Source organism: Manduca sexta, chromosome 28, assembly GCF_014839805.1.
Source record: "Manduca sexta isolate Smith_Timp_Sample1 chromosome 28, JHU_Msex_v1.0, whole genome shotgun sequence".
In the NCBI taxonomy this organism is placed as follows: Eukaryota; Metazoa; Arthropoda; class Insecta; order Lepidoptera; family Sphingidae; genus Manduca; species Manduca sexta.
In genome coordinates this window covers 11973222-11994942 of record NC_051142.1, presented here as the reverse complement: position 1 = coordinate 11994942, position 21721 = coordinate 11973222, and the positions used below count along the sequence as shown (strand labels likewise).

Sequence of the window (21721 nt, the reverse complement as noted above, 5' to 3'; positions counted from 1 at the left end):
CCTGCCAAAAAAAGGAATCACAAAAATTATGTCATAGAACAAATCTGAAACAATTGCAACTATTGATCACGGAGGTTTTATTATGATAAAGCATTTTAAAAAATCCGCGTTATTATGTAGTATAATGCGTAAGTGCAGATGCACCTCCCTAACGTTAATCTTGACGGCGGCCATGGGTAGATAACGAACATTACCAATTTTTGTTATGCGACCTACTAATTATAACAATATAAACGCAAGAAAAATCGAATATATAATAAAATTTGGTGTATCCAAACAACCGAATTTAAATTTCGTGTGATTTTTTTTACGATCCTAGTGACACCTAGTGCGTTAGTTGCTAACTACTTCAATCAAGAAAACTGCAAACTGAAAAGAGTGAACCTGGTGTTTTAAATTAATAATTCAAAGATTACTTAATAAATTTTAGGATTATTTACCTAAATTTATTATAACTTTAATAATAATATTACGTGAAAATTGAAACGACATCAATGATATGACGGTTTCGTTCGATTGACGTTTGGCTTTGACAGCAATCAATGCGGATTGTCGCCGGAATTGTATCGTGACTTTCAAAAAAATATAACAAACTATTTAAGAAAACTTAATATGTAAGTATATTATTTAGTTTTTATTGTTACCAACTTCTTGTGATACATCACTGTTAAATCTTTTTATATGAGACTACAAAATCAACTGGTAGAATGACGCTACTCAACAATCAACAATACAACTCAGACAGTTCTTAACCCTATACAAACTACATTTCCATCCAAATCACTTACAAAACTACAGTTTCCAGCAAAATGGCAACATCAGTGATAAACACATACACGGACCCATGCCTTCCTGAGTGGATGAACGCGCCCCACAGCACGGGCACGTCGATCATGGCGTGCGAATTCGACGGCGGAGTGGTGATTGGAGCCGACTCGCGCACCACCACCGGCGCGTACATCGCCAACAGAGTCACCGACAAGCTGACCAGGATCACTGATCATATATACTGCTGTCGGTCCGGATCGGCCGCCGACACTCAGGCTATAGCTGATATTGTTACTTATCATTTGAGTGAGTACAGGGTTTGTTCTATGTCTGAACTTTCAATAGGATTGGTGAATAATCTAATCTGTTACTAGTTTCCAAAGATTCTTTTCATATCCTATAGATTCTTAATTTCCATACACAGCAAAATTTCTTTAACATAGAAAATACAATGCAATCTTTGTACCTTTTTATCGGCCAACAAGACTTTGTATTGCTAAGATTCTGTGGTTTCCATTAAATATTTCAATATTATTTGAATTTGATACTATCAAAATGATTCATTGTTTTGATGGTATCAAATTCAAATAATTATTAGAAAAACCCACACAAAGATTGATATGACCAGGAAGTCAAACCCAGGACCTCTTTCCTATGGAAACAAGTTGCAAACATTAACAAATTTGACAAATAATCCTCTAATTTCCAGATTTCCATAAGATGGAGTTGGGTGAGCCCCCACTAGTAGAGACTGCAGCAGCTATATTCCGTGAACTGTGCTACAACTATCGCGATTCACTTGTAGCAGGTATCCTTGTAGCTGGCTGGGATAAAAAGAAAGGAGGTTGGCAATATAAATTTTTTTAACATAAATTTATCTTGTTGGACAAACCCTTTATTTATCAATGTATTCTCAGTCATAACTAGTATTGAGTATGTTTTAAATATTTAAGTACTGCAGTAGTATATTGAGAATAATTTAGTATTATTTGCAAAGCTATGAAAAATCTGCAACCATTGTGTTTATAATCTACTAATCTTGGTCTTATTACAGCACAAATCTACTCAGTACCCATTGGCGGTATGGTGCAGCGTCAAGCCGTCTCCATTGGGGGATCTGGTTCCTCATATGTCTATGGTTATGTTGACGCTAACTTCAAGCCCAAAATGACCAAGCAAGAAGCCATGAAGTTTGTCACAGACACTCTGACACTAGCCATCCTGCGTGACGGGTCATCTGGTGGTGTGGTGCGTCTAGGAGTCATCACAGAGGCTGGTGTGGAACGTTCTGTCATCCTGGGTGATCAGCTACCTAAATTCTATGAGGGTTGAATATTTCCATTTTTTTTTAAGATAATTAAAATGTATTAAATTTTGTGAACTTTGTTTTATTACATACAACCTTTATTATGTGTATTTAATCCCTTATGGTAGAGTACTATTACAGCAAAAATATATTCTGAATAGAATAATTTCTTATATAACAATCTATAGGAAATAAATATAGTAAAATAAAATAGTAAAAAAAATTTTATCCACTTTTCATTTTATTTCTTGTATTGTGCAATAAATAGAATTAAACAAGTGTAAAACGCTCTTTTTACAGTAAACATTATATTAGCAAAATAATTACAGAATACAATTTTAGACATTCTTTTGACAACGTCCAGCCAGAAAGAATAATAATAGAGTAGTCGCCGCGTGACATATCTTCTCTTCTGCCAGCCTGCCCGCGCAGCCGAATACTTCCGGAAACGCCCGATGTCATCGGCTAGGATAGCGGCGCGTAACATCGGCCATCCTGCAAAGTGAATACCAAAGGTATTCACAAAAATAAATTTGAGAAAGCAGAACTGAATCGGATACTTATATTTTAAACATTTTTACCAGTAAATCACTAACTATTTCTGATCGATTAACTCAATATCCAACAACTTATCCATTTTGCAATTAACTTTCACGCTATATGTGTATATAATTTATTTTTCATTAGTACCTAAACCCCGTTTCCTTACTTCATTCCCAGCAACCAAAGACCTTCATTCTATTTATCCAAGTTTACATACAGTTAATGCTGAATACTAGTAGCAATCATAGAATGCTGAGAACCAAACTTAAGTTTAAAATAACACCCAGAACAATTAAACCTTTCAAAGCAAAACCTCCAATTAGTCAGACAGCAGCAAATGAAAAGGAATGAGAAGCACAACTAAAGAACTCCATAGAAGTCGCAAAGGAAGTTAACACACAAGATAATAAAACACACAATAAGGACTTATCAGCACACGATTCATACATATAAATAAGCATACGCAACATATACCAACTCAATCAAATCAATTAATCAAATGGTTTACGAGTAACACAGCATAAAGGCAAGAAGCGTTAGAAAAGTCATAACTGAAATTAATAAAATATTTAAAACTAACATGCGGAAGATTGCCATGCTTCCAGATTATAAACACAGAAAAAAATGCATTCAAACGACCAGAGGCATTAAGAAAAAAAAGACGGGAAAATACAGACAGCGAAAAGAGATTAGATCCCCAGCATAAAGGATAAAAACGGCATAATAGAAACCACAATACGAGAGTCTCTATCAAAGCTACTTAATGCATCCAAGAATTATACACAAGCAGAAATACTACAGAAACAACAGATCCGACCATTAAAGAACCGGTACCGGAGACAATCTCTGAAACATAAAAGTAGTCAAATAAAACTCCAGGTGCAGAGAACATCAGCAATGAACTTCTCATCGAGAACAGGGACATTATTAACACCTACACTCACATAGTTATTGACTGAGGTCTTAAGAATAAATTAATTTCAAGTCAGTGGACAACAATTACTATTATACGACTACACAAGAAGATTGAAAAGAACATTTTTTTATTACTAGCTCTTCTAACCTAATCGATAACATAAGATGTACAGACTCCAAATTAAGAACGGATACATTAGCAACAGAACTGGGTGCACGACTTTCGAGAAGTGAACTCTACATGCAATAAAAGTAAATTAGGAAACAAGTTACATTGTGTTTGAATTAGTAATAACGAATTAGTTGAAGTCACAAATTAGGGACAGAATTTATTATTCCAAGTTTCTTAATCTGAGGTACTTTACCGCTAAAATACAAATTTCTTGAAGCATATTATTGTGGACTGATACATTCGCCACAAAGGCAAGTGATGACTATAATTGATTCGCCGTGTTGGCAAGTTGAAAGTCACTCTGTTATGGAGACGGTTGCCAGAACGAGAATCAGCAAAATTAAGTTTCATTAACAAAACAGAGTTATCAATGTCAACGTTAACCCATTTTTGTAAAATAAAAAATGATATCTGCCATCTCGCGTCTTTATTCAAGAAAACTGATTTTAAATTGAGCAAGTCTAGATTCGTAGCTTTGTAAACTGTGGCAGTGGTTATTCACGTGTGAAAAATGATACAGAAACTGCTTCTGGGCTCTCATACCAATCTCTGAATATGTTCGATGAATGACGGACTCCAGAGAGCATAGCAACATTCAAGATCAAATCGGACGAAACAACTAAAAATACGACAGAGATCTCGGGATCTTCAAAACTTTCGTTTGTTATAACAGAAAACCAATTGAAAGCGCAGTCTACCCCGTAACTATGAGTCGAATAGTCAGTTAAGCCACGCGTGTCAAGACACTTCCTAAATGGGATATTATTTAAAATATAAGAAACACTAAGAAGACTATAAATCTTAACAGTTTGAATAAATAACTATAGGTCTACAACTTGATGTCAAATATCTATAAAGTCCTCGCTAAAATGGTTCTATATCGCAGGCATAACCAAGACACTGGACCAGATTCAACTAAGAGAACCAGCAGGCTTAACCGTTATCCCAGTGTTTATAAAAAACTGTCACTGGCGATCGAAGCCGATGTGGAGACATGTGATTTACAATTACACTACTCAAGTACAGCGTTAGCTACACGTGTATGTTCCGCTTATATAAACAACCAGCACAGAGAGAACATGGCCAACATGGAATAAAAACAACTACAGCAATTTTCATATGCATTACACAATGTTGGCAACTCATCGGAACCAGGATTTGTACATAATTTTCGGTAATGTCAATTTTACATTCCGTAAATTGGGCTCCGTAAATAGTATCGATACTGAAGCACACATCCGTCGCTACTTCTACCGAATATGTTTCAACCTTTTTTTATTATTATAACACTACCTGTAATTTCTCGCTATATAATTACATATATACAAAATGACAATAACTGAACTTTAAACATACTTTTTTTTTAACTATTTGATTAAAACATCAGCTTCTAATGACCCACTAAAATCAGAAGACATCCATCTCTGAAGTATCATCATGACATGAATTCCTTGTGCATGTCTGCTCGATAAAACCACGGTTAAAATATTTCTACAACTCAACAGGTTAACAGAAAATAACTTATCATAAGCAGTATAATATATGTCAGTCGTAAGGTTTTATCTGATATTTTACTTTTTTTTTGTTCATAATGTTATTACCAACAATAAACCACCACCACCACCATGGTACACTTCAAAATTGCAAGAATACTCAAAGACAAATACAAATGTTTTTGCAATCTCAGATTACCATTCCCACTGTTTATCAAAAATTGAGCGAAGGTTAACCAACCAAGCTTAGTGTTACAGCTAGTACGGCAACACAATCCAGTATACCATTTCAGAGTCACCATATTGTACCCTTATTCATTCGCAGAAATATTGCTCACATATTGTACCTTATTAGTATACTTAGAGAGCATCAATTGTTCAGAGCCATTGCGTAAGTGCTATGTAAAAATACCAAACATTTCAATTAATAAGCCAGTGCTTTTCAATTTATCCAGAGTCCAAGTACAGACAGAATAGTTTTTTTTTATCATGCTCCAAACCAGATCAGTGAGGGTATCTGGAACAGAAGATATGTATGTTATATTATATTATTATATTACATTTCTAAACAACAACGTTTGCTCTGTCTTATTTTCTTTACTCTGTTTTCCTAAATTGCATTTATACATCAACACAGTTGACTGGATTTTGGAACCTCGTATACCACAAATCACATAATATTGTACTCCTGCCGTATATTGTAGCTTAATCTCTTTATGTCAGACTGTAAGCTTTCCATGTAAGATTAATGAATTCACAGATATTATATATAGTTTATAATTAAATATAAACACTAAACCAGAAACAGAACTAGAAAAACAGAAAAGAAATTAAGTAAAACAGAATTAATGAAGCAGATCAGTAAAATAAAGCAGTCAAATCAGACAGAGTATGTTCTGACGTAGTGTTACCAGGTGTCTCGATGTGCGCGGAATATCCCGGTTATCAGAGTTCTGGAGACGCGTCCCGATTTGCGACTGATTGGGACATTAAATGTCCCAAAAATCAATAAATTTATCAAAAGACATTATTATCAAAAAAAATAAACAACACATCACATCACTAGCCCTGTAGGTATAGTTTTATTTTGTTCTGTTGTTTAGAGACGCGACTGTACCGTGATCTATGATTCGATGTTAAAACAGAAATTGCAATGAAAACCAACATTAGCATGACTTGCAGTATTTTTTTGTGTTTCGACCTTCAACCTGGATCCCGATTTGTTATACCTGTTGCCCGATTTCAAACAAATAGGACCTAGTAACACTAATCAGAATGCTCATGGCTACAGACAGAATATGATCAGAAGGCTCATGGCCACAGACAGAATATGATCAGAATGCTCATGACTACAGACAGAATATGATCAGAATGCTCATGGCCACAGACAGAATATGATCAGAATGCTCATGACTACAGACAGAATATGATCAGAATGCTCATGGTTACAGACAGAATATGACCAGAATGGTCATTGCTACAGACAGAATATGATCAAAATGGTCACGGCTGCAGATAGAATATTATCAAAAGGCTCACGGCCACAGACAGATCAGATTAAATAAAATAAACAGTTACGCACGTTCGCATTGTCAGCCTGAAGTGTTGCGCCACTAATTTGACTTCACATGACTCCAGTCATTCCTGTCTCCAATGATTTAGTTTCTAAGAAAACACCCTCTCCAGTGAGCCAAGCAGCAGGCATAACGAAGTTTTTGTTATGAATGTCGTTAATCGTACTAATGTGCAGACATCAATTCCATATGCATTCCCAACATATTTACTTCAACAGACGTAGACGTTGCCATGGTAACTAAAAATCTGAGAATCTGGTAATTTTAATTTTGGCATTCAATGATTCATCACAGATTTATTCCGATAGTTCTCTTCACATTCGAATTCAATGTAACTTCAAATTATCATTTGTATAATCCCACTTCTGAATGTAAAACGCTCTTTTTACAGTAAACATTATATTAGCAAAATAATTACAGAATACAATTTTAGACATTCTTTTGACAACGTCCAGCCAGAAAGAATAATAATAGAGTAGTCGCCGCGTGACATATCTTCTCTTCTGCCAGCCTGCCCGCGCAGCCGAATACTTCCGGAAACGCCCGATGTCATCGGCTAGGATAGCGGCGCGTAACACAAGACTTTAAAATATAGAGATAATACAAATATAGAGATTTAAATATTTTATTGCTCTTTCTCTGATTAGGTACAGACAGGAAATAAAAAATATGGGTATTTAACCAGAAATAAAATCATAACTCATAATAACACAGCCAAATAACATATTTGGTGAAATTTGGGTATATTAAAGGTATCCTGTGACTTATGCAGGTGGTAGAGCATTAAGTATCTATTACGAAAAGAAATAAATCAAAGAAAAATCTTTATTGAAATATATTTACAAATAAACTCGCTAGTGTTAACTATTACATACAGCCAATATCTTATAGCCAGCAATCAAGTGCTAGTCACTTCTTGCTGAATGAGAGAGTGGCAAGTAAAAGACAAATGCACAGTTGGTATTGGTATTCATTGACTTATCTTTCTCTCCCCTCATGTGCCGCAAGAAACGACTAGCAGTTGCGCAGAGTCAAGTACACTTATTGAATACCATATAAAGCTCATTCAGGAATCACTAAAGGTATATAATTTAATAGGATATTTCAATAATCCATTTTGGCTGATTATACTAAACACATAGTCGAAAGACACACAATATTATGTTTAGTTAAATCGCGCATGTCATGCAGTTGTTTTGGCTGCCCCCATGCTATTTGAAGAATTTTAGATGGAAATGGTACTGAGGTGCGAAACAACTTGTTTTAAAAACGCTAAGGCGACACATGGTATGAATTATATTTATTCTGTGATAGACCTATAAAATAATATCACGTTGCACAAATATTACACGCTCAATTCATATGATGGCTCAAATAATTCCTTTATATAATTTACCCGCTTCCGGAGATACTTGTTGGGGCGTCTATCGTTTTCTAGAGAGTAGAGACACTGGGAAATGGCTAAAGCATAAATATTTGTGTTTAAGTAATGATTCCTAACTCTTCCATAGTGTCCAGATCCCGCAGCAGCATCTGAACAGTCTGCTTAGTACGCGGGAAGAAGTCAGGCGTCTCATCGTCCTCGAACGACGGGTCTTGAGATTCCAGCTCTGTGAATAAATATTATTTTTGTGGTATATATTTTTCAATGTCTTTATACAACTATAGAGAAAGTTGTAAATTATACTCATAAAATGTTAAAGTTAGAATGTGAGTTATAAATTTTGAATTGGAATAGTAGAAAGAAGTGTAGTAGATATTTAAAATATAGTAGAAATAATTGTAAATTATATTATAAAATGGTAAGTATGTAAGCATCCTTACATCTTACTCATATTATAAATGCAAAAGATTGAAAATATTTAATATTTACTAGACGTAAACGTAGAAACGGCTATCAGATTTGGCACACTGATAGACATAAATAATCTTTTTATATTGTTAATTTGCTCCCATAAAGAATGGTATTTTTCAAATAGATGACGCTGACGTCAGTTTAAGAACTTAAGTAGCTAGAAAACATTGCACGCGAGTAAAGCCGTGAGCAACACTTAGTATAAATATATTAATAAACATAAGTGGCGTTATGTACCTGCCACCTGCGCCTCGATTGAGTCGAGACGTGCGTCGACGAGCGCGTGGCAGCGCTGCAGGTGACGCAGCAGCCGCACGCGACACGCGCCGTTCTCGATGGCCGCCTCGGGCTGTGGACCCGACACGCCCACCGCCGCCGCCGCTACTGCACACTCTTGTTCTGATACAGATATATGTCTGTGTATTATCAATAGACGTTTTTACTAACCGAAAATTTGATACGCCTAATTGGCCGCTGCGTTAAAACTTAATTATTCTATTTTTATGGTAAAGATTGAGTTTTGAATAACAGTACCACCAGAAAGCTTACAATAAATTTTTCGATTGCGAAACTCCCTTTAACTAGGCTTACCACACGTCCCAGTTTGACCGGGATAGTCCCGGTTTGAGATCCCTGTCCCGGCGTCCCGGGTGATTGTACTTTGTCTCTTTTTCTTTTTAATAAAAATTATATTCACATTTATTAATATGTTTTCAATTCATAATAATTTTGATTGCATTTCAAATATGAAAAACACAAATTAAGCGAAAAGCAAAATGAAAATGAGCCTCTTTCTCTTCTGCGTCCCGGTTTGGCTCTTCGTAATTATGGTAAGCCTACCTTTAACTAACTTTCAATAGTTAAGGTTATAGCTTAAGGTCAATTTTTCATACATTTTGTTTCACCTTTAATCTGGGTAACTAAAAAAGTATTGACAAGTAAAGAATTTAAATTCACGTCTAGTTAGTGATTAGTTCTCGCAGTTGAAAGAAAAACGTAAAAATAATTAATATGCATGGATATTTCGGCCTTTAAAATTTCGTCGTATTATATGCTATAAACATTGAAAATAACATTATATATAAAAACTTGTATTTTGACTCTACGTTCCATATTTACCTTGTACAGTTTTTGCAAGCGTCTCCAGCTCGGAAGTACTTATAGGCAGCTCAAGTGACGCGCCGCCAGGACTTGACAGCAAACTAGTCAGCAATACGTGCGAGCTTAGTTGATTGTCACGCTGCGAAAACCTGTAAAAAAATAAAAATATAGCTCAAGGTCTTATATTATCAATCACTGCAAGTTAACAAAAGTTAATAAGGAATTGAGATACGTTTTGAGACTTCATAGTCTTTGTACTCAACCAGATACAAAATCAGCATTTTAACCAATTTTTCAATACCACGCCGCTCACCTCTCAAGGTCCGCATCATCCGAAGGTAGTCCGAGCTGCATGTCCTTCATTTCCTCGGGTTTGATTGGCATGTTCTCCTTACCAACTGTGTTGATCATTATGTTCAAGTCGGAGTAATCAGAGTTGAGCTTCTCTTGAGTGTACGATATCTCTGCATGCTCCCAGTCTTTAGCCCATAAGTACAGTTTCGGATGGTCTTTTTTTCTAAAAAAAGGAATTAAGTTACGTACCTTAAAGAATAGGTAACTTTACTGCATCTAAAGAAAAATATTATTGTCCAGTTCTAAGATATACATAAGGTAAATATTGTAAAATCATTCACTTTTCTGTGACGCCACTTGTAATTCTTAAGATTAATATTTAACTGTCAAAAAATAACAAAAATCATATTTTTTTTTTGTTTTCATAGATATCGACAACGACTTCTTGTTCAGTATTTCAACACATCGATTTACGAATATACGAATATAACTGAACTCACGAGGCGACAAAGCACTTGACCCTGAGCGCGTGCAGCGCGTCCTGTATCCGCAGCAGGTTGCCCGACAGCTCGTGCGAGCGACGCAGCAGGTCGCACGGCCGCGCGCCCGGCAGCAACCCCTCGTACAGCCGGTCCTGGTCGTGCAGGAACCGCTGCGACCAGCGTCCACGCCGGGGGTTCAGGCAAATGCTGCACGTGTACTTCTCCGGCACCTGAGCAACGTTGATAGTGTACGAAGTTTGTGTCAAATAGCATAGCATCATTAAATAAGATCGTGCTGAGATATCGTCATCGTTAAAAAGGCCGGAAATTATTAGGGATTTTAAAATATCCAGATTTATTTGATACAATTAAATACCAAATAAATAATGTTTACGAACACACTAGAAGCATAACACGCAATAGTAAGCAGCACCCGTCGACGGGCCGCTTGATTGTGCAACATCAGTAACTGTGGATATAGTGGTGGGTGATATGTACCTGCGCCTCGCTCTGTATATTGTGGCAGAGCGCGTGCTGCCAGCACAGACACAGCTCGCATTGCACCATGAGCCCGTCCTCCTCGCGGTACCCGCAGTGGCAGTTGATAATCTCCTCCCGCTTCATGTGCACTATCTTCACGCGCTCGCCGTCTGTCAGGTAACAGACAAAAGACATCAGAAGAAATTTAGAACACCCTTTAAAAATAATAATTAGCTTAAAAATTCAATGTATTGAACATAGAAAGCATTGGTCCCCAAACAAAGCGGTAAGACTGACGCATCAGTAAAGAGAGGTATAATCATTGAATTTTCATCATTGGCTATGTCTTTCTTTCTATTTATATATTTATTTTGGAAAATCAATTTGATGCAATGCAATAATTTATACTCACTTTCTGTGTACGTGTACTTCTGTGAGTCCTTGAGCTCTTCGGTAGATTCCGGCGTCAAAGCCCGCGTCTTAACTGTTTGCATCTCCATCGATTTAGAGTCAGGCGTTCCAGACCGCGGGAAACTGGACTGCGTCTCGAAATCAGAGTTCGCAAACCATTCCTCATCTTCGCTCGCCTTTTGCGACATCAACGTTAAGGATTTGAGATTCTTATCTTTCTTCCGTTTTTCACCCGCAGGTTTAGTCACAGTATGCGTAGAGATCGCTGTCTCAAAATCTAATGGTTCCGTCACACAATATTTATCGAGCGCAGTTTCTGGCAGCTCTTCATAATCATCTACATTCATTGGCTCCGGGTCGAACTCCGGCCTTCTAACTGGAAGCAATACTTTTGGTCTCTTCACTGGCTTGTTGACTAACGCATCACGCAACTTAGGCGAGTCTTGGACTTTAGGTATACTCTCACTATCTTGACTAACTGGAGTTTTGGGTGCTATATCAATGAGCAAATCGGGTTTAGTTTCAGTTACTTCAACTTTGGGTTCCTCACGCTTCGGCTTGGCGATCTTCACCTTTATAACCTTACTCTCCACTTGCCTTACTGGCTCTGGATCTAGTGGCATAGTTCTGGCATATGCCAAATCGAGAACTTTCGGTGTGTCACCTAGCTTCTCCCTTAATTCTCTATGATAATGTTTGATGTGCATTTGCAACAATGTGTTGTTTCTGAAATTCTTGAAGCATCCTTCAGCAGGACATCGGAGGAGATTGTCTATTATTTGAACTTTAAGGGAGCCGACGTACACTAAAAAAAATTATCACATTAACAGACATCAGATAATTATAAGAAAATATTACGTTGTAATTAGTATACCCACCATATCCGTCTTCTAAGGTAATAGTGTCAAGCACGGGTTCCGGCGTTGCCACGGAATCAGAAGTGGTTTCCATACCAATCTCGTCAACAATCTGTGTACAAACAATCAATCTAACATAATATTTATAAGCTTACGATCACAGACAGCAATTATGCAGTGACGAGTCTTTAAGCTAATCACTGAAGTACTGTTGTTCAATTCTCCATTCTATTTCTTTTTCTACAAGTATTTGTCATGTTTGACTAAGAAACTGATGTCGTGTCTTAAGTGACATTACAACGAGTAAAAGTAGATCTTAAGAACATAACTATTTCCTACTTACATTCTGAGAAGCCAAAGCCAACTTCATCCTGAACGTCAATTTGTTTTTCTTCTGCCGACGGTTTTTCCTGTCCGACTTCTTCAGCTTTTTCCTTTTAACCAAGGGTGAAGTGCTATGCAAGGTCCCACGAGGTAGTGTGGGTCCATCGGCAACGCCTCCCGGAGTGGTGGTGATCCATCCCATGCGTCGAGCCAACTTCAAATGTACCCCAAAGTCCATGAGTGCAGCTTCGTACGGCTTCAGGGACTCATCGGGATAATTTTCGAGGTAATTACGCATATCCGTCTTTGTGTGGAAACGGCGATTTTCGGGGCTGCGCAATGAAGGATTTTTATTGTAAAAATGATGTTTAATGTTACAAAAACACTCAAACTGGTAGAACCAGACTAAAACTATGGCAAAAACCGGGTCTACAAATAAGATGCTTATTATCACTCCCTCGAATACATCAAACTACCCAAAAGCTTTGTCTATCTTATACATAGTAATAATAAATTGATTTACACCATTGCATATTAAATCTACATTACTCTCACGACTTAATCAACTCACCTAACAAGTACGACGTCCCACTTGCCAGCTGAATGTCCCAAGCTTCTGCGTACCATATGTTTTGTCCAACCGACTGGTAACCGCTTATCTTCAACCTTTGATTTAGAAAGAAATTATTATAATTACCAATACAATACGTACCAATTACAGGGCCTAAATTACCGACGAACCTTTAGTATTTCTAAAAAATGCCGCATACTTTTTAACGTTAAAATTACATAAGATACAATACAAACTAGAGCAAAATCAAAAATATATATATTTATACTAAGCTAGCTTTTCTTAAGCCCTAGGGTAATAATTACTGTGGTATTATTTACCTGAACACTTCGTCGCGGCAATCCAGGTTTCCCATCACCATTAACTTTAGTCTCGCACTCGATCTCACTAACCGTCCCCACCGGTTGCCCGTTCAGCCACCGACAACACCACTCTCCAGGCAACAGGAAGCTCTCCGGCATCTCCGATTGTCCCTTCGCAAACTCCTGCGTCTTCAACAACATCTGCTTCCTCATCTCTTCCACCTGTTTTTTCATCTCTTCCAGTTCGCTTTTTACTTTTTGCACTTGTTTCTTTACCTTCTTCTCCTGCAACATTCTCAGTTTCTTACTTTTCTTAATCTTCGATAGCTTTTTAGATTTCACTTTTACTGGAGTGTTGGCCTCTGCGACGACATCTACGACTACGTTTTCTATTGGTTCTTCAGTTTTAGCCTGAATTGCTTCAAGTTTCGTAGGTATTGGAGTTTCTTCCTTATTATCTACTTTGAGAGCATTCAACGTGTCCTCTTTCAGACCACCTTCCAATTTGTTGATAACTTCTTTCATCCTATCGATTACTTCTTCGTGCTTACTGTCTTGTTCATCAAATTTTTCAAGTTTCACGTCTTCTTCATGTACCTAAATGTTATAAGAATTATTAAATATATTACCCTACATACACTTTAACAACAAACTTACCAAGCACATAGGTAAAAATCGATAACTTCGAGGTACACAGATTTCTTATCCACTATCCATAGCCGTTCAGCCAAACCATATTTTAAAGAATACATAACTTGGGACATAAATAGCTTAAAAAAACAGATTTGTGCCGTGCATGTCCAAAGAACGAATCCAAGGCTTCGCTTAATCCACTCCAGCTAAGCTACTCCGCAAATCTCAGTGTTGCAATATTACGAGATCTCTTGTCTCAGAGAGCGCATTGCAGTGTCTTGTACTTTGTAATTTTAAGCCACTAGCTCATTATTGTAATGGCTATTAATAATGATTAATAACATCATAATTTGTTTCAAAAAAAACATTACCACAAGCACGAAAGAAAACATATTGTGTTACAAAATAATATAAATAAAAAGCCTCGTTAAAAATAATTTTATGGCTACGGCATCTATGTTGCTAGTAATAGGTACTAAGACATACTAGCATATTCGGAGCAATCTAAATATTTATAGCTGCCTTTTTCAATAAACGATCCCAATTGTTATTTTTTTTCAATCCATCACAGTAATGGGCCAATCAGAATGAAGTTTCTGCTGACATGCTTACAAAATATATATTTTTTTTATTCTCTGGATGGAAGTTTAAGTTTGGCATTGTGTATTGAAAACAGACATAAATCAAAAAGTATATATGAAATACAACTTAACAATATCAAAAATTACAACACATTCGGTGGCGGCTCTTGCATACGAACCCTGACCTGAGGCCTTGTTAGGATAATATTTGTACTAATTTTCGCTGCGTCAGAAACTCCATCCAGGTGATATTGTAATGACATCATTAACCCTTTCCTCATAATTAATATAATAATAAAATCGGCATCAAAATTTACTCTTTCTATGGCAATGCTAGCGAATATTCTGTTGATGGCATATGGTACTCGCATATCTCATGTATTGGGATACGCGACACCAAAAATATTGATGTTCTATTCACCACAGTAAAGTATTCTCTTTAGTCTACACAGGAATATATTTAGTGATCTAAAATATTTTTTTATTACATTGATTATAACCTCCCAGAACCGCAACTGAACATTTCAAAATAAAATAACTAGTTACTAGACTAAAGCGTTTACTACTACTACTTACAGGGTCTAATTCTGCTTTAAATGGATCCATTGTAAAATCATCCGCTACCTGTACATCATCTTTGGATTCTGTAACATCTGTAACTTCTAAATCATCCTTGTCTATTTCTTCAAGTTTTACTTCAATAACGTCTTCAGTTTTTATTTCTTCTATCCCTATTTCGTCTTTTTTCACTGTGCCAATGATAGAAGCAACAGCATCTACGATTCATAATATTGTATGGTGCTTAAAATAATATGGTAACAGTAAGAAGCTTTGTAATATAAATGACAGAATAATTAAAATAAACCCTGTGACCTAATATTTCATTATATGACACTTAGGTGATTCAAACAATCTAATAATTTTAAGAAAGGTCGAGAATTTAACCAAAATAAAAAACAAACAATATTGTGCTCACCTGGTATATCCCTTTTAAGTTCAACCTTCAGTTCTTTTTTAACAGGTTCACTTTTAACTTTAGGAGTCCTTCTGATTATTCTTGGCTTTTTTACTTTATCGGATTTGGTTTTTTGTTTCTTTTGACCAATATTAAATATCTCCTTTATATTTAATTTTCTCTTCATTTCGCGTCGTTCACTTTTGGAACTGAGGTAGTCACGAGTTGGGTCAAAAAGATGTGTGTGGAAACTTGTAGGGATGGGAGGTGCAGCTGCCGTGCTTGGACCTCCAACTTGTATAGGCGATGGGACCCCTATTGGGGAATGTAGTGATGTATCAACAGTCAAAAGATCATTCTTTCCAGTTTGTTTCCATTTATACAGTCTTGACACGTTGCATTTCCAGTAGAAACCGTCGTCGAATATAATTTCATAGGTACCTGTGAAATATATTTTTGTTATTAAACTTAGTGTCGCTGGGGCGATGGCTGTGAAGTAAGAGGCCACTAATTTGATCCCCGCGTATATATAATTTGGGATTTAGCTAAGTTTCAATTTGACGTAACGACCAAATATTTTTCCTATGTTAACCACACGACAAACATACCAAAAAGTATTATTTTTCAAAATGCACATACATAAGCAACATTTAACTATTAAAATTATATTACCTACACACTGAAACTAGTTCCTTACCATTGCCTAAATCATTTTGTATGGTGGCCATGAATCTCCTGTTATCCCTCCACCGCGCCAGACATCTCTCTCCCACCGTGAACGTTAACTTCGCTTTCTCTTCCACCTTCACTTCTTTAATTTCTTCCTTCACTTGTGCGACCGGTTCGGGCATCTTATCTTCAACTGTGTCACGCTTAGCAGTAGCGCTAGAAGTTGTTGGTCTCAAACGAGGGCTGCTCACGCTAATCCATTCGTCGTGCCGCGAAATACTGAGTAAAGAAATTATTCCATTGACATTTTTGTGAGCAATACGGCCGTTTAAGTACATGGCTAATACAAAGCCGAATCGGATTCTTTACTATAATGTATTAGTTACAAAGCTAAAGGTTTTCTTTGTCTGAACGCGGCAATCTCTTGGACTATTGCGCCGGGTTTAAAAACAATCAGTAATACATCTCTGAGTGCTACAGTCTACAACTTTTACGCGGTTGGAGTCTTACACTTCTGCAAATAAATATTTATTATATGTAAATTATTCTATATATAACAAATGTAATATAGACATTAATTATGACTTAATGAATCCGTAATTATACCGGTATTGCAAATGCTCGATGCTTCTACGTGGTCATGACACACGGCATATTTTTGTGCATATTAACCAAAGTAATTATGACAAAAATGAAATGTTCTTTTATACTGATGTACGAAAACCCGTTGTAACAATCAAGCAAATCAAGCATTCATTCCATAGTTATGAATTAAAAAAGCTTGAAAATTATATTATTTATAGAGTAAATATTTGCTCTAAGTTAAATACAACTACATTAACGGATGGATGAATACGATATGTAATACATTGCGAAAAATCTGTTTAATTCAATCAAAATATAATCCAAGCGTTGCAAAACCACGTCATAAATGGAAAGGTATCCAAACAAACAGTAACCATAGTTACCTGGATTTTCTGCGCAACGATCTATATCGTGTCTCGTATGGGTACATCTTTAGAAATCACAAAATGTAAATTCCTAGGCTCAAGCACAACACTTATATCAATATCATAATATTGTACACGGCCATTTAAAAATTAAAGTAGCGCGCATCGCGTGTTCACTCATTGAAGAAACAAAAGACAATTGAGAAAACTCACATAGGTGATTTAAAAAGTATTTACACTATTAGAATAAATACTTTTTTTTTCTCAGTAATAAATAGCTTATTTTTTTTATTTTAAACTTTGTATTAATTTTTCATTTCATGCATTAAATTATTTTTTTTGTATTTCTGACTTTTTTTATATTAATTGTACGATTCAAATTAAACAAACAAAAAGTACCACACAAACACATTATGAATCATTTATGAAACATGTTAAAAAAATGAATTACCTACAATTTGTAATTTTTTGTGCAATTTGGGATAGGAGAATTAAAGTCTTCATAATGTATTAAGACCACAAGACAATTTTATTAAAGCATCCTATGAAAATCCTATTTATTAGTTTCATATATCAAACATTACCTACCTCTTGTTGTATGGCTCATAACGAACCAAAACTTCCATCTCGTCATAATCAACCTCCACAATCTCTGCTGGATGCCATTCATCACCAAAATCTTTCGCTTCTATTCTTGAACCAACTGATAGAGAAATACTGCCACTAGCAACTGAGGGAAACATAAATATAGTGTCTTTATTATGTGGTAATTGGTTTAGATAGCATTGCTATTGTTAATGTACAAACGCGATACTTAGCAGTCTAGCGACTTACTCAAACTCAAAAATGAAGTCAAAATTAAAAGGGTTCATGTACACCGTTTTTTACAAAAATCTGTAATCCAGTTAAAACAGTGGCAAGTGCCTAGTTGGGAGTGAAACGGTCTGTCGAGACAATGGTTTGGAACCCAAGGTCACACAACTCTAACTTTTCTTAAGTTATGTCTGTATTCTTTAATTTATTCACTTTAATAATGATGGAAAACATTATGAGAAAGCCTGCATACCTAAGAAATTCTCCATAAGAATTTCGAAAATATGTGATGTATGCCAACCTGCATTGGGACAGCATGATTAAGGCCTTTATGATTTACTAATAAAATAAGATAAAACTAACCTTTATCAGCTGAGCTTATGCTGTTATACTTGGGCAATGGTGCAAAATCCTTTTTATCCTGTATTTTTACTTCTGATTCACTTAGTATCATATCCATAACACTAGAAGCAACTGCCATGGTTCCTTCATTCTCGTTGGCTGATGTTTCATTACTGGTGCAGCTGTTACTGTCTTTATTTGCAACATCATAACTAGTGCTTTTGTCTTTATTTGTAATATTGTTACTCTCAATTTCAAGTTCATCTATCTTGGCAACATTTACTTTATTATTTTCCTCTTGCAATTCTTTGTCTTGATCTTCAATGAATTTTCTTATTGCTTCTAAATTTTCTTCAGACTCTTCAGATAGTTCTGAGGCTTTCAACGTAGCTTCTACCTCTGGTGGTGCAGAGTCATTATGTTTTAATAAGCCATCTGTAGTTTCCATTGTATTAGATATCTCACATATAGTCCAAGGAAAAATTGAGGGCACGGCATCTGAAAATCAATGACAGTAAGAAATTATTGTGTCACTAAAAAATTTAAAAAGTCCATGCTTTAAATGCAATATAAATATACTGGAAATACGTTGAACCAGCCCAATGGTTAAGGAGATCTTAAATAAATGCTATAGTATAAAAAAAAGTAAGAATGTGTAAATAATCCAGCTACAAATTTTAATGCTTCAACAAACTGAAGAAAAGAAAATCTTCTGGCACAAGACACTACATTACTAACAAGAATAAAAAATAAAACTAGTAGAATGCAAAGGAAAAACCTATTCAATGTAAGAAATAAAAAAACAAAGCAGTACATGAAATTCGTCATCTTATCTCAGAAAAACAAAATATTGAAAATTTTGTTAAAAATGCCAAAGAGTCCAAGATTAAAAATAAAGTCATCATTAAAAATATGGAATTACAAAATCAATTCCCAAATGATTTTGATATAAGTCTGTCCATATACTGAGCAGCATAGTGATAGCAAGATTTCATGCCACAGCATCAGAATAATATAAACAAAATAACCAATTGTGACAAGTTGTCACAAATAAGATAAAAAAAAAACATAAACATCAAACTCCTAGACTATGTGAGGAAGATTGCTATGTTGAAACTTGAAAATAGACTATAGCCATGAAATTTGGAATAAACAGACTCCAAAAATAACATAATTAGCAATTGTAAAAATAACTACATTGCATACTCAGACATTACGCTGCAACACTACAACAATTTAATAAAGTGCAACAACCATTCAACAACCCAACAAGCAAGAATACTTCAGTACCTGACTTCAGTATGTACTTAGAGTCCTTATATGTTTGAAAATCATTCTTACAGAAATGCCTTGAACACACATACTTCGGCAAGTCTGAATCTTTGCAACAAGTTATTGACATCCAAGTGTTACGTAAAGCCAGATTTTTTGGAAATCTGTGGTATGTGACACCATTGTCCTCCTTTCTTGTAGAGCAGGATTTACATGTTTCTACGCAACAGTTCTTTACACCCATCCTAGTGCATGAATTAGATCTCAGCAAATAATATCACAAATTCATTGTAGGTGTAATACAAATTAACATTCATTTTTCTTTTACAACCCTTTGTTGGGATATTGCTGTTTACAGGGTATCTGATACATTTAAAAAAGTATATGATGTAACATGTATAACATTCTACTTAGCATTTACTATTGACCCACCCCATCAACCATGCAGTAAAAATTGTAGAATAGCTATGGCCGAATAGGATAATGAATAAAATTATAGAAGTATTTTCACATCCTAAACCAATAAGCAAACCAACACCCAATACTGCCTCCAGTTTTAAACAGTCATTCTTTTACCCTAAGTGGAAATTTAAATGAATTATAACACACTGAAATCTATATTTTAGACTTATATAAACGTAATATTTACAATTTATAGAGTAATTTATTAGTAAATTAGTGACAATAAAGCAATAATATTGACTTGACAGACAAATATGTATCCTTAGTTTTAATAAAACACATACAAACCTGCGAGTGCATGTATATTGTTCCTTAGTTTACATAAATTTGTAAGTAGTAACCTTTATAATATGAAATAAATACTATCGACCAGGCAAATTTATTGCATTTGATACTTCATGCAAACATCAGTAGAATTCTGCTCTAGGAGCAGACATTTTGAGAAGATAATAAACAAATATCATCAACATTGATATTGATTAAGAAACCCCGTTATACAAAATCATACATGTACAAAAAAAATAGTAAAATAACTATGCTAAAAATATAACAACGTTAAAGAGTAGAAACAGAAACATCCACATGACATTGGCCGCTAAACCAGTGTTGCCAGATGTCTGCTTCGTAAAACCCACACACTGTGTCAAAAAAGCCCTCCCCCTCCGGGTTCGTTATACGCTATTTCATCCACGAAGACGCGCTCCACCACTCTTTAAGTGGGTGTGTTGTAATCCATCCCAGGTCGTTACGGAGTAAGGGGACTGATTCAAGCCTCAGTCACGACACACGAACCATAAGGATACGAGGAGTATAATATAACGTATTTCAAATAAAATACTAAATACATTTCGAAAAAAGTATTTCAAATGTAAAATAAAAATCGGTATTTTGCATTTTGTATCTAGACTTAATACATGTATTTTAAATAATTCACATTCTCAATTTGTGTATAGGTCAAATTGGTAGGTACCATTTTAATTTCATTTGTATCATGCTGGCGCCACATACTTACTTACAAACAAATTTTTGAACAAAGACTGCCCCACATTTGAACACAGTTACAGACACTTTCCAAATTTCAATTTTTATGGCTGTTACTTTTAGGTTTCCATATAATCGGTTCTCCTTCAAGCAAGTCGATTACTTTGAACGCTTTGATGTGTGGTCGAAAAACCGATACCGAATAGCAAATACGCAAACATTTAAACAAACTTTGCACAAATACGCAAATACCCGTGCCACACATGAATTCAAACAAGTGTTCAAATATTTTTGCTATGTGTGGCGCCGGTATTATACACTTATGCAATTACTTATTTATTGAGGTTTTTTAAATATTTTGTTTCGGGTTCCATTATCTCCCTATTGTCAATACAGTAATGTTATTTTGTATTAATAAGTCAAAATACGCACATCGAACAACTCAAATAAATTCAAAAAATTTGGTAGAGCATCTTACCAAACATATCGTTACGCTCTCTCGTAATTTTATCATCATCGGGAATAATACAATACCGTGTACCTAGGTGAGGAAAACATCACAATTAATGTTTATAGTAATTTTTCACAACATATTCCAATTGACATTAAATATTA

The 21721-nt window shown here is 35.4% G+C and overlaps 2 protein-coding genes across 8 annotated transcripts; one reads left to right on the top strand and one right to left on the bottom strand.

The window, feature by feature from the left end:
* The first annotated feature begins 356 nt into the window (after positions 1 to 356).
* LOC115442125 (proteasome subunit beta type-6) lies at positions 357 to 2149 on the top strand. 3 transcript variants are annotated; one of them, XM_030167101.2, is made up of 4 exons: positions 357 to 614; positions 806 to 1074; positions 1478 to 1612; positions 1823 to 2100. In XM_030167101.2, exons 2-4 carry the CDS (start codon positions 810 to 812, stop codon positions 2098 to 2100), a joined length of 678 nt encoding a protein of 225 aa, XP_030022961.1. In that variant the 5' UTR covers positions 357 to 614; positions 806 to 809. The 3 variants fall into 3 exon arrangements, with proteins under 3 accessions (XP_030022961.1, XP_030022960.1, XP_030022962.1); XM_030167100.2 differs by having other exon boundaries at positions 428 to 614; positions 799 to 1074; XM_030167102.1 differs by lacking the exon at positions 357 to 614 and having other exon boundaries at positions 799 to 1074; positions 1823 to 2149.
* A 5433-nt stretch (positions 2150 to 7582) lies between these two features.
* Positions 7583 to 20704, bottom strand: LOC115442081 (PHD finger protein 20). Of its 5 annotated transcripts, none has more exons than XR_005113301.1 (18): positions 20414 to 20702; positions 19682 to 19908; positions 18413 to 18889; positions 17825 to 17966; positions 16315 to 16565; positions 15639 to 16058; positions 15239 to 15438; positions 13467 to 14045; positions 13147 to 13241; positions 12595 to 12907; positions 12273 to 12363; positions 11396 to 12199; positions 11002 to 11153; positions 10522 to 10733; positions 10041 to 10244; positions 9746 to 9876; positions 8864 to 9042; positions 7583 to 8381 (listed from the first exon to the last, which is right to left on the bottom strand). XR_005113301.1 is itself a non-coding variant. In XM_030167044.2 (18 exons), the coding sequence occupies exons 2-18, from the start codon at positions 19905 to 19907 to the stop codon at positions 8254 to 8256; spliced, it is 4539 nt and encodes a 1512-aa protein (XP_030022904.1). In that variant the 5' UTR covers position 19908; positions 20414 to 20704; the 3' UTR covers positions 7583 to 8253. The 5 variants fall into 5 exon arrangements, 4 of the variants coding, with proteins under 4 accessions (XP_030022904.1, XP_030022903.1, XP_030022906.1 ...); XM_030167044.2 differs by having other exon boundaries at positions 8864 to 9025; positions 15287 to 15438; positions 20414 to 20704; XM_030167043.2 differs by having other exon boundaries at positions 8864 to 9025; positions 20414 to 20703.
* Between the last annotated feature and the right edge of the window lie 1017 nt (positions 20705 to 21721).

Excerpts from the sequence above, each read along its gene's own strand:
- LOC115442125 (XM_030167102.1), top strand. The coding sequence starts at position 810 with ATGGCAACATCAGTGATAAACACATACACGGACCCATGCCTTCCTGAG. Across the intron at positions 1,075-1,477 it reads TATTGTTACTTATCATTTGA|ATTTCCATAAGATGGAGTTG; the intron begins GTGAGTACAGGG and ends TCTAATTTCCAG. Across the intron at positions 1,613-1,822 it reads CTGGGATAAAAAGAAAGGAG|CACAAATCTACTCAGTACCC; the intron begins GTTGGCAATATA and ends GTCTTATTACAG.
- LOC115442081 (XM_030167043.2), bottom strand. The coding sequence starts at position 19,907 with ATGGGTGTAAAGAACTGTTGCGTAGAAACATGTAAATCCTGCTCTACA. Across the intron at positions 18,890-19,681 it reads TAAGTACATACTGAAGTCAG|ATGCCGTGCCCTCAATTTTT; the intron begins GTACTGAAGTAT and ends ATTGATTTTCAG. Across the intron at positions 14,046-15,238 it reads TTAAAGCAGAATTAGACCCT|GTACATGAAGAAGACGTGAA; the intron begins GTAAGTAGTAGT and ends TATAACATTTAG.